Source organism: Musa acuminata, chromosome BXJ1-5 (genome assembly GCF_036884655.1).
Source record: "Musa acuminata AAA Group cultivar baxijiao chromosome BXJ1-5, Cavendish_Baxijiao_AAA, whole genome shotgun sequence".
Classification (NCBI taxonomy): domain Eukaryota; kingdom Viridiplantae; phylum Streptophyta; class Magnoliopsida; order Zingiberales; family Musaceae; genus Musa; species Musa acuminata.
Window position 1 is genome coordinate 9060549 of NC_088331.1, and position 12571 is coordinate 9073119.

The window sequence follows — 12571 nt, forward strand, 5'->3', positions numbered from 1 at the left end:
TCAAATTCAGGACGGATATTTCTTTTAGAAGCAAAACACAAGAAGAAATGACGAGATAAAGTGAACGAACGTCATGTCATTTATTCCCCCAGGGAAGCCAACGTCCACGTCACACTCACGTCGTCTCCTCGACGTAGTCACCAACACCAACACAACTATAATTGCACAAATGTCTTGATATCATATCATCAACTAAGTTAACGATGTCGTCAAACATAATACTTATCACTAATAAGCGAAGTCGTCGTCCTACAGGAAGCAAATGCGGGCCAGCTTGGTACATTTCCAACTAGTAGCAATTAACTATATCATAAATTTGACCGGTAAGATGTCCCTCTGCCTAACGCCACGAAGAGGCCACCGTGAGCACCCGGTCCTTCCACCCGAACCCGAGCCGGCCGCCCTCCTCCTTGATGGTAAACCCTGGATTGGACCGGACCGATGCGAGCTTGGCTTTGACAGGTTCGATCATAGCCGTCCCGAACGGAAGCGGATCGAACCCGGCCATCCCCATACGCGCGCGCCACTTGCCGAACACCTCGCACCGCTCCACCCGGTCCGCGCCCTCTGTGGCCACGGAGTTGACCGCGCGACGAGCCAACCAGGCCTCGACTCGGGCCCGCTCCGCGCTGTCCCGCGCCATTGTCGCGTCCAGTGACTCCAGCAGCGCGCCGTAGTGGGCGCACGCTTCTCCGAAGCGGGCGGCGAAGGCGGCGGTGCTGGTGTTGATCTCCTGCTCCACCATCGCCACCACGCGCGGCCGGAGGGCGCGCACGCGGCGGAGGAGCTCGTCGCGGGGGTTCGACGGGGAGACGCTCTCGTCCGGGATCCGAGCGAGGGCGAAGGCCAGGTTGACCGCCAGGGCCTCTCCTGGTTCGCATCCCAGCGCTGCCGCGTCCAGATCCGCCGGCCGCCGGTGGACAACGCCGAACCGGACCGCCAGGCCGGCCCGCTCCGCCAGCTTCTCGATCTGATGGCCCACGGCCCTTAAGTTTCCGCCGTTGTTCCTGGTGAATGGGGAGGAGGGATCGGCGACGGCGGTGATCCGGATGACCGGGGAACGGGCGGTGGGCCGGAGGCGCTGGCGCTCCGCGAGGGCGTGGAGGAAGGTGACGTACTGGCCGCCCTGGCCAACCTGGAAGTCAAGGATGTGGATCTTGGGATGGTCTTTGGTGGCCTCCAAGATCGCCAAATTGGCGGCGATGAGGCCGAGCTTGAAGCAAGGGGAGAGTTCGTAGAGCACCTGCGTGGCCGCAAAGTGTTCCGCGCTGCAGAGCTCCGCGATCGAGGGACAAAAGTTCCCAGTCGGTGGCGGATTCATGCAAGAAACGAGCGCGGGGAGCATCACCGCCGTGAGCCGCTGCTCCGCGTCGCCTCGGTGGTTCGCGGCGCGCTTCAGGACGGCGAGGTTACCGGCGGCAGCCTCGACGTTTCCATCAGCGATAGCCACGGCGGTGTCGAGAAGCATCTGCCTCGAAGAAGCCGCAGCCGCCGTGGACAACGAGGGGGGCGAGCTCGAGGCAGAGGACGAGACGGTAGAGGAGGAGTTGGTGGGCGAAGGAGAGAGCTGGTTCGGCGCTGCCACCGCAGCTGCCGGCGGAGGCGACGGCGGCGACGTGAGCTGTTGCATCGCGTCGCTCCACTCGGCGGTGGTCACGGCCGAGCCTGACGCGCTGACCGCGTCCTCCTCGTCGTCCTCGTCCAAGAATAGCTGCCGCTCCAGCTCCTGCAGCCGGTCCTGTATCGCGGCGGACGGCCTGTTGTCGGACCCCGAGCCAGCCGCCGTCTGCGTGACGGAGAAGAACATCTCCCGGCGCCTCGCGAACCCGGACGCCGGAAAATTCGACGAAGTTAATGATGAGGAGCCCGAAGACAGGTCGACAGGAGGAGGTGGAGGAAGGTGGGAGGAAGCGGAGGAGGCAAGAAGCGTCCTCTGCTTTACGGATCGAAGCGCGTTCTGTAACTGCATCTGCTGCTGCTGCTGCTGCTGCTGCAACCTCTCCCTTTCCGTAAGCGATCGCTTCAGAATAGCACCGGTTCCAGCTTCCGAACGCGTCGGGATCGGGGATTGCACACCGCAGCGGCCGGAGAAGCCCGACGCCATGCCCCAAGCCCTCTCCACAGAACAAAACACGCGCCAAGAGAGAGACGAAAAAAGGCGTGAGAAATCTAAAAAGAGCGAGTCATATCAACGTGACAGCTCTCTTTTCCTCGCCTGCAACAGAGAATTCCACCCGCCGAACGCTTCTCTCTCATAATAATAATAATAATAATAGATATTATAATGATAATAAAAGAGGAAGAAGAGAAAGCCGAGACGGGTACGCTGTTTTGTTGCCTGGTTTGTATAATTTTACGTGCAGATGAGTACTAATAAAGAAGAGAGAGAGAAGTGGGCGACGTCGGCGAGGTATCTGCCACTCGCGGCCCAGATTCTCACTCTCGTGAGGCACGACATCGACCACTTTGGGTACGTCTTCTCGCGTATTCTGCATTTAACGTTTGGTGTTTGCTGCAGCCGCAGCCGCAGCCCCAGCCCCGTTGCCACAACTTACGTCGCGGCCGCCGGCGTTCGCGGCTGGTTCCTCAGCTCGTGACGCCGCGAGCAGCGTTGCGCTCCCAGACGTGGTGACCGACGTCGCCGTCGCGTCGTCCCTCGCTGTCCGACCCGAGCACTGGCTCCAGCTTTTCGCAGCGCTGGGCCCACCGCCGGGTGGAGAGAGATGAGACACTGCGGCCTGGCGTCGGAGAAGGCTGAAGCTTGTCTGGGTCCCGACATATGACGCGGCGGCGGTGGCGCACAGTTGGTTCTGGGCTTCCACCGACCCTAACGGAGACCCGCAACCGCAATCCAGAATTTTGAGTTCATAATAATTTATTATTTTTAAATCTTACATATATATAACTCTGCTCAATGAGTCCATAATAATAAAAATAATAATAATAATATTATTATTATTATAATATTAAAAAAATATTTTTTAAATATATTTTTTCTTTTAACATATTAAACTCTTATCGGGTACGAGACCTCTCTGTGTAGAACCCCAATCTTACCTTCACAACGATCTCATATCTGATATTGACTACTATCTCATTATGGTCCTCATTGTCCATCCTTCAAGAGTGTCGCTTATGTCTCTTCATCATCTTCTGTGATGATTTTAATATTACCTTTAATTTTTCATTGTTTTCATCCCCTTTGGTTGCTCATGTCTCATCTTTTCCTACGCAACTAGCCGTCACTCCATCCTCTCCTATTGATTCTTTTTGGTCTCAACACCTTCATCTTGTCATTATCAAATAATAACGAGAAAAAAATAACGAAAGCAATGGACTATAACAAGAGGTACCTCAAGAGAAAAATCTAAAAAAAATTATTTTTTTAGAAAAATCATCCTATTATTATTATTAAAAATAAAAATAAAGACATCAAATGAGAAAACTAAAGACTATAAGCAACTTTCAGCAAAAATCCACAAAAAGTTATTTTTAGAAAAATTATATTATTATTATTATTATTATTATTATTAAGAGAGAGAAAGAGAGAAAGGATGGATGGTGGTTGGCCGATTAATGTCAATGGGGAGGATGAGTGTGACATGCATATATACGAACGAACCACGAAGATTAAGCGGAGGAGAGAGAGAGAGAGAGAGAGAGTGGATTCCGCGAAGATGATGGCCGGCTTGCGTAAAGTGGATCAAAAGGGAGTTGAGTTTGGTAGGCTTTCTCCCTCCATGATGAACACGAGGGATGATCCCTATGTAATAAGAATGCCATATGAAGACGAGAGACTTTGAGAAGGTGGTGACTTCTGTCTCAGCTTAGCTCACTGTTTGTTGTACTCGTGCTTTAATTAGCCTTGGATGCACATACTTGGTGTAGGTAGCATCCCATGTGTGGCTCAAAGTGATATCTCATGGATTCATTCCTATGCCTCTCTGCCTGCCTTTAAAGTTGTTCATAAGACTACCTATTACTGAAAGAGGGGATTTACTAGTGATTTATGATCTTAAGAATTTGATTCGCATCCCTTTCCTTCCATTTAAGTCAGTCTCATCCATCCACACGGAAGAAGGTGATATGATTCGATAAAAAGGAGACTGACTAATACTATAGTTTCACATCCTTAAGTATTCAAATAATTCTATTGCTTATATTGGGTTTGAACATCAATCTAGAGACCTAAAATTTTATATTAAATTGATGGTCAATCTGACATATATTAATCTTCATAGATATGATTCATACATAAACTCATTGACTTGAAGTTACCCTCCTACCGTTAATACTTTAACCAATCTTTCTTATTATATTATAGCTTTTGAACTCAAACTATATGACTTACACCCATTTTATTTTTCAAAAATATGTGATATGAAAAAATTATAATTTTGATGCGATAAGATGTCTTTCATTTAAAGATTTCGAGTTCTAGTCGGAGACTTGTACTAATATTTGATCAAATTGATAAGAATCTATTACATGCCATCGGACGACATATGATATGTTTAATTTATTTAGTGCAAGAGGAGTTATTGATAGTTGATAATCGTTAACAAAGCCGAATAACTCAACTCAGATGTGGATTCTTGATTTGATCAGACTAATAAATATTAATCATTTTTTTCTATATGCACTTCATATGTTTTTTCCTAACAAATACAAGGGAGAGAAAAAATTTTAAACTAAAAAAATCATAAATACCAATAATAAAAAATATATCATAAAATCAATATAAGATTTAACATGATTTAATAACTTCCATAGAAGAAAAATAAATTCTTCATAATATAAGATTAATTATAAGACTCATTGATTATCCCAACTCAAGTACAATTCCTTTGTATATCCTCTCACATAAATCTCAAAAAACTTATGGTTTTTTTTTACACCTCTCTATGAACCTTAGAAAGTATACCATAGAGAAAAATCCTAAGAACGTCTAAATTATTTTTCACATCGCATTTTTCTCGATAAGAATCTAAAGATAAATAAGATATTTATATAAAAATCAAACTGAATTATCATGGTTTTCTTTCTCAAGAGGACTTCTTTTCTTCGTGATAAAATTTCTTATCCACTCGTGATGCTAATTTTAGAAAACCAAAATTATGTACTGATCCTAAAATTAATCAAACAAGGTTAATTTAGAAATTATGAAACCACATGAGCCCAACTTGACCTCACCGTCAGCGTGATGAGTGAGGAATGACAATGTTGACATAAAATAAATCATCATTCTGCAAGTCCAACCGGAGTTCCATTAGCTCGATGTTGGAGGAGTACTGACACCTCCGCTTGTGTGTGATTGGAGAAGGAAGAAGACGGTGGGAGAAAGTCTCTCGTAGCCTACTTTCTCTTTGACAAAGATGACCAGTCCTTTTCGACTCCAACCTCCATGACGAGACTGAAATGAGTGTCCACAAAATAATGCATCACTATCATCGTAGTCGGAAAGTACAGCTTTACCGGATTCTTTCCTATTATTATCATTATTATTATTATTATTAATATAAATAATATATTGATAGTCTAATGCATTAATGTTAGGTCTTTTCTTAATAACCTAAGCTTTTATAAATGTGAGTTTGAACCTAATATTTCCTTTAATATGCCAAACTTACACTTTTCTTAATCTCATAGGTTTTTGGGATTATTATTGATTCCCTAATTAAAATCTTTGTGGGGCATAATTGAATTCTTTTGCCAATGGAAATCAGCAAGAAGAAGATGACATGGATCTTCTTGCCATGGATAATATGGTACTTGAGCTTCCACGGGAAGCCTCAAATGCTGCTGCCGAAGTCTCGCTCTGCAGTCGCCATGCTGAGATCACAAAAACTAGCTTTGTCTCAAACTTGTCAAGCCACGAGAAGATCAAAACCCATCTTCGGCATCTCCATAGATCATCGATGCAGCTTATAAGAACGTTGTTTCCAAGTAGGAACAGTTCTCCCATCCTTCTAGCGTCGTCTAAAGAAACACAACGATGATACGTGGGCTTCCTTTCAACATTCTAATTTCTTCAAATTAACTAAGTCGATGAAGCTCTAAATAAGGCATATTTCGGATGTCGATCACGTCGTGACCCATGCCACGTCACACCCCTATAGAGGGCTACTTTCCTCCCATGTCGAGCCGAAGCCCGTATAGGGAGGCATCTTCTTAGTAAATTCTCATCCCGGAAAGCTCGAGATGACACCGCATGACGTCGTTCCACGCATACCGGACGACGACCACACAAAGGTACGAACTTGCCACTCGGAGAGATCGGTCGTCATGCCAAATCCGTGTACTATCGATCCTTAGACAATAATATAAAAGCCCCTGACTGGCATCTGGTCAGGGAAAGAAAAAAGAGAGAAAAACCACTGACTTAATCTACGAGGGGCCTAACTCGGGGATCCCCCGACTAGGGTCATTTTGCAGGAACGCGACCACCCTCGAACCAGCTCGATCCCTCGTTGGAAACACGGCCATCCCAACCCCAAGACCAGCTCGACTTCAGCGCTTCTTCCAATCAACCGAAAGGCACATCCTCGAATGTCGAAAACTCTAGACACCGACTCATGGATCAAGTCATGCTGACTCCTTGGCCCTGACGTGTAAGTTCACTAACAAGCTCAAATTACGAGTTTTTTTAACTATAATTGATAGGGGTAATAATGGTGACATGACGTGTCATGACGTCGGCCTCACCTGGGCGCCACTCTGTCCGAGGAGGAGGGCAATAATGCTGACTCGACATGCACTGACGTCGCCCACTCTCAGACAACGACTTCATCGTCGTCTGACCCCGCGTGCTTGACCGAGGCAGAGGAGGATGACGACCGAAGCTCGCCCATACCCTGCGGTAGTTCGGTTCTCCATGCAACGTCAATGGCAATGTCAGACGCCATCAGAGGTACGATCCTACCTCCCGCAGGTAAGCACATCAGGTAACACTAAACTGCCCTATAAATACCCCCGAGTTCTAAACGAAAGGAGAGGACACTTCTTCACTAAAAAAAACTCCCCCACATCATCTGACTTGATCGTCGGAGGGGTCGGGCCAAGCTTCCGACCCGACCTGTGTGCAGGTACCAGGGCGGGATCGCATCTCCCGGCGTCGTGGAAAAGCTTCACTCCCGGCGCAACGGCCCGACCGGACCATCGCAATCAGCCACGCCAATTGACCCGAGGAACGCCGCGCAAGATCCCCGCGCATTCGGACCCGAACCAAGCCGTGTCGGCCCTGAGGCCACGGCATACAGTTGTTTCCCGCAACATTTTAGCGCTAGAAGGAGGGCACCGAATGTCGAGCGATCAACAGATCCACTCTGGCGAACCCGCAGCCATGGGGTCGCGTCCGGTCAGCACCCCAGAAGATCATCCCCCACACGATGAACCCCGAGACGAACGCCCCGCCACAACGTCGGAGCACTATTGGCGGCTGTTCAACGACCCGGGTTTGTCGCCACCCGACGCCCCCCTCGGCCCGCCGCCTGTTTCACCCGAAGCCTTCCACGATCTCGCTCACCAAGTCCGAGCACTGGCGGGCGTGGTGTAGACTATCATCCCGCTCGTCTCCCAGCCGACACCTCCACATGCAACCCAGCCTTTGCAACAGCGTGAGCCCCCCGCCCGGATGCACGCGCCACTCCCCGAGTGCCCTATTTCGCCTCGAAACCAAACAGCCCAGCCCGGCGACCGAGAGGCGGAAGGCACATCGAGTTGCCCAAAGCCTGAGCCGCCATTCGCGGACTCGGCTAATGCCCTGCGAGCCCAGTTGCGCCTCTTCAATCAACGCCTCGACGAAGTACAACAGGAGGTTCGCAGGTCAAAGGGGGAGCTCAGAGCGGACGAATACCAAGGGTCCCTGTTCGCACCCGAAATACAAGATCAAGTGATTCCACCACACTTCCGGCTCCCATCCCTGGACGCATATGACGGCGCCACTGACCCCGCGGATCACGTAGCCGCGTTTCGCGCCCAAATGGCGCTATATGGGACTTCTGACGCCTTGATGTGCAGGGCGTTCCCAACGACCTTGAGGGGACCGGCCCGCGCATGGTATAGCGGCCTAAAGATCGGGATCATCTCCTCCTTCGATCAGCTCGCCCGAGACTTCGAGCTCAACTTCCTGGCCTACGCCCGACCGAAGTCGTCCGTGGCGTTGCTCCTCGGACTCAACCAAAGGGAGGATGAGCCCCTCTCCCATTTTGTGAACCGTTTTACGACACAGATTTGAGGGCTCTCAGACGCTCACCCCTCTCTATTGATGCAGACATTCATGATAGGCCTGCGGCCTTCCAGGTTCTTCTGGTCTCTAGTAGAGCGACCCCCCACGACGGTACCCGAGATGCTCCAGCGGGCGAGCCAGTTCGTCGCCGTAGAGACATGGATGGCCGGGAGGCGCGAAGAGCACAAGAGGGTCAAGCCGGAGCCGCCCCGACAGCAGCAACCCGTTGTGTCTCGACGTAGGTCGAACAGATCCGACCCGCCGGCTTCGAGGCCCCCTCTCCCCGCCTTGAACAAGTCCCGAACGAAAATATTCCTCCACATAAGGGAAAAGGGACTGCTCAAAGAGCCCTACCCGATGAGGAGTTCGCGGGCGCTGGCGGACCAATCGAAGTATTACCGCTTCCACCGGCAACATGGGCATGACACCGAACAGTGTCGGGAGTTAAAAAGGCAGATCGAGGAGCTCATTCGTAGGGGATATCTCGGCCAGTACCTTCAGCCGGACAAGGAACCTTCACCGCGCCCGGAGGGTCCCATCGAACGACACATCGACGTGATAGCTGGCGGCCCCGCATCTGGCGGGGATTCCATGACCAGAAGAAAGGCTTATGCCCGAGCCGCCCCGGCCAAAGCTCCCAGGCACGGGCCCGAGCCTGAGGTCACTTTCCCAGTCGGAACATCCGAACAAACCGAGCACGACGATGCGCTCATGATATCGGCCAGGATAGCCAATGCATAGGTGAGAAGGATCATGGTCGATACCGGGAGCTCGGCCGACATACTCTACTTCGACGCCTTCCAAAAGCTCGGTTTGTTCGGAGATAACATGGCGCCGATATTCTCAGCACTCACTGGATTCACCGGTGATTCAATCTCACCGCTAGGGGCGACCCTGGGGGCCCCGCCGAGGTCGAAGACAGTGATGACCACCTTCTTAGTGATTGACCTCCCTGCTGCATACAACGCCATTCTCGGCCGGCCGACCCTCGACAAAATCCGAGCTGTCGTCTCAACCTACTACCAAACAGTGAAGTTCCCGACCCACGCCGGGACCGGAGAGGTCGCGGGAAGCCCCCGAGAATCCAGGCGCTGCTACTTGACCGCCGTTTCGTTACACAAGAGAGCAAGGGTCGAACCTTCGTTGGCGGACCCTCGGGAGGCAAGCCCCCCATCCTGAGCCGAGGGGGTCCACCATCGACGTGCCGCTGCTAGAGGATCGGCCAGACCAGACGATCAAGATCGGGTCGGAGCTACCTGAGCAAGAACGAAGGCAGCTCGTCGGCCTCCTACAGCAGAATGCCGACGTCTTCGCGTAGTCGCCATCGGACATGACGGGCGTCGACCCGGAGGTTGCATAGAATCACCTCAATATTTCACCCGACGCTCGCCCAGTAAAGCAAAAACCTAGACGGCAGGCCCCTGATCGGTAGTTGGCCATACGAGAAGAAGTGGGTCGACTTCTGGAGGCAGGCTTCATAGAAGAAGCCAAATACCCACGATGGCTATCCAATGTAGTCCTCATCAAGAAACCTAATGGAAACTAGAGGATGTGCGTTGATTACACCAGTCTCAACAATGAATGCCCGAAGGATTGCTACCCCCTTACAAAGGTCGACCAGTTAGTCGACGCTACGGCCGGGCACGCCTGCCTCTCATTTATGGACGCCTTCTCAGGATATAACCAGATCAGAATGGCACCCGAAGATCAAGAGCATACGGTCTTTCTCACCGATCAAGGGGTTTACTTTTATAAGGTTATGCCCTTCGGATTGAAGAACGCCGGGGCTACATACCAGAGAATGGTGAACAAGATGTTCGCCCACCAGATCGAGCGGAACATGAAAGTTTACAACGACGACATGATTGTAAAAAACCAAGAAGCAGGAGCTCACCTTGCCGATCTAGCCGAGGCATTCGCCACGCTATGCAAGTTCGGCATGCGACTCAACCCCGCGAAGTGTGCCTTTGGCGTCGCCTCGGGGAAGTTCCTCGGGTTCATTATACACGAAAGAGGAATTGACGCCAACCCGGAGAAAGTCCAGGCGATCATTAATATGCAGTCACCTCGGATGATCAAAGACCTACAATGCCTTAACGGGAGGCTTGTCGCCATGTCCCGTTTCCTTGCCCGATCAGGTGATCGCTGCCTCCCCTTCTTCAGAGCATTGAAGAACCCGAAAAATTTTCAATGGACGGCAGAATGCGAGGAAGCCCTCAAGCAAATGAAGCAACACTTGGCCAACCTCCCCCGACTTGCCTCAGTCTCTCCTGGGGAGAAGTTAGGCCTCTACCTGGCTACCTCCCAGCATGCAGTCAGTTCCGTCCTGGTCAAGGAAAATTTCGGCGAACAGCTTTCGGTCTACTATGTCAGCCACGTCCTGAATGGGCCCGAGGAACGATACCCACCGATCGAGAAGCTGGCACTTGCGCTCGTGCTGTCAGCCCGGAAGCTACGACCCTACTTCCAGGCCCACCCGGTGGAGGTCATTACTGACCAGCCACTTCGGCAGATCTTGTCTAAATTTGATGTTGCAGGACGTCTTCTCAAATGGGCGGTGGAGCTCGGCGAGCATGACATACAATATGTGCCCAGGACCGCTATCAAAGCCCAGTCCGTGGCCGACTTCATTGCGGAATTAACCCAGATCAGGGACGAGGGTCTCGAACAACCTCCCGAGGCCTGTGTCCTGCACGTCGACGGATCGGCCAACTCAAAAGGCGCCGGCGCGGGGCTGGTGTTGCAAGCTCCCGACGGGCAGTCGTTCGAACGTTCCCTCCGCTTCGGGTTCCAGGCCACTAACAACGAGGAGGAATACGAGGCGCTCCTAACAGGACTCAGGTTGGCCCTCGAGATGCAGGTGGTCGCCATCTACGTCCTCACCGACTCGTAGTTGGCAGCCGAGCAACTCAGCGTGGGATGCGAGGCCCGAACCTGATCGCCAAGTTCCCTCATTTTACATTATCTAACGTCCCGAGGGGAGAAAACGAGCGTGCCGACACGCTAGCTAAGCTGGCATCAAAGCCAGCCCCCGAAGTCAGGCCCGAGGTCGAGGAGCTACCTGCCCGTGCCATCGAAATCGCAGCGGCAACCTTGGGCGATGCGCCTACCACCTGTGTACAAGAATTGCTGCGCTTCAAACGGGACGGGACTCTTCCGCCCGACAAAGCGACGGCTCGGTGCCTGCGTCGCACGCATGCGTGGTATACCGAGGTGAGTGGACGGCTCTACAAGCGGTCCTTCACATACCCCCTCCTACGGTGCTTCGAGCCCGACGAAGCTCAGATAGTTCTGGCTGAGGTCCATGAGAGAGTCTGCGGGGAGCATATCGGCGGGCAAACCCTGGCACACAAAATACTTCGCCAAGGTTACTACTGGCCGACCATGTGCCGGGACGTGAAGGCCCACGTGCAACAGTGTAGTTCGTGCCAAGAACACGCCCGCACACCCCGGCAGCCCATGGTCCCGCTCACCCCCATCGACTGCGCATGGCCATTCGCGCAATGGGGTTTGGACCTGCTCGGCCCTTTCCCCCCAGCCTCGGGATAGCGAAAGTACATCGTCGTGGGTGTGGATTATTTCACAAAGTGGGTCGAGGCCGAACCACTAGCGACGATCACGGAGCGACAAATAGAAAAGTTCATATGGAAGAACCTGGTGACTCGGTTTGGCTTGCCCAAAACCATCATCACAGACAACGGGCCCCAGTTCGCCAGTAGAAGGTTCCGGGAGTTTTGCGCGAACCATGGAATCCAGCTAAGGTTCAGCTCGGTGGCTTACCCTCAGACGAACGGGCTAGCAGAGGTAACCAATCGGGCCACTCTGGACGGGCTCAAAAGAAGAGTGTCCGCAGCCCGATCGGCTTGGACGGACGAACTCCCGAGCGTCTTATGGTCGCTACGCACCACTCCCAAGACTACGACTGGAGAGTCCCCTTATAGCCTCGCGTTCGGAACCGAAGCTGTCCTGCCGCCCGATGTAGCCATTGCCACCCTTCGGACAGAGAGCTATGACGAGAAAGTCTCGAACGAAGGATTTTGAACCGCCCTCGACATGCTGGAGGAGCAGCGTGCCGACACACACTAAAAACCCCTCTCTTATAAAAGAGCCGTCGCAAGGGTCTACAACGGAAAGGTACGACCCCGACCAATTAGGTTAAACGACCTAGTCCTACGCAAGTCCGAGGTCAGCGACCTGACCCGAGCGAGGGGGAAGCTGGCCCCCAAATGGGAGGGACCCTATCGGGTCGTCAAGGTAACCCGACTGGGTACATACCGGCTCGCAACAATGGACGGTTCTCTCTTGCCGAGAACATGGAACATCCAGAACCTTAAGAAGTTTTTC

At 51.8% G+C, this 12571-nt stretch overlaps 3 protein-coding genes across 3 annotated transcripts; 2 read left to right on the forward strand and 1 right to left on the reverse strand.

Moving 5' to 3' along the window:
- Nucleotides 1-206: 206 nt before the first annotated feature.
- Nucleotides 207-2349, reverse strand: LOC135673654 (scarecrow-like protein 8). Its single transcript, XM_065182787.1, has one exon. The coding sequence runs from the start codon at nt 2102-2104 to the stop codon at nt 341-343; it is 1764 nt and encodes a 587-aa protein (XP_065038859.1). The 5' UTR covers nt 2105-2349; the 3' UTR covers nt 207-340.
- Nucleotides 2350-8347: 5998 nt separating this feature from the next.
- On the forward strand, nt 8348-8968 carry LOC135675228 (uncharacterized). The gene has a single exon (XM_065185505.1). It carries the CDS (start codon nt 8348-8350, stop codon nt 8966-8968), a length of 621 nt encoding a protein of 206 aa, XP_065041577.1.
- A 2178-nt stretch (nt 8969-11146) lies between these two features.
- On the forward strand, nt 11147-11776 carry LOC135675229 (uncharacterized). The gene has a single exon (XM_065185507.1). It carries the CDS (start codon nt 11147-11149, stop codon nt 11774-11776), a length of 630 nt encoding a protein of 209 aa, XP_065041579.1.
- Nucleotides 11777-12571: the final 795 nt, after the last annotated feature.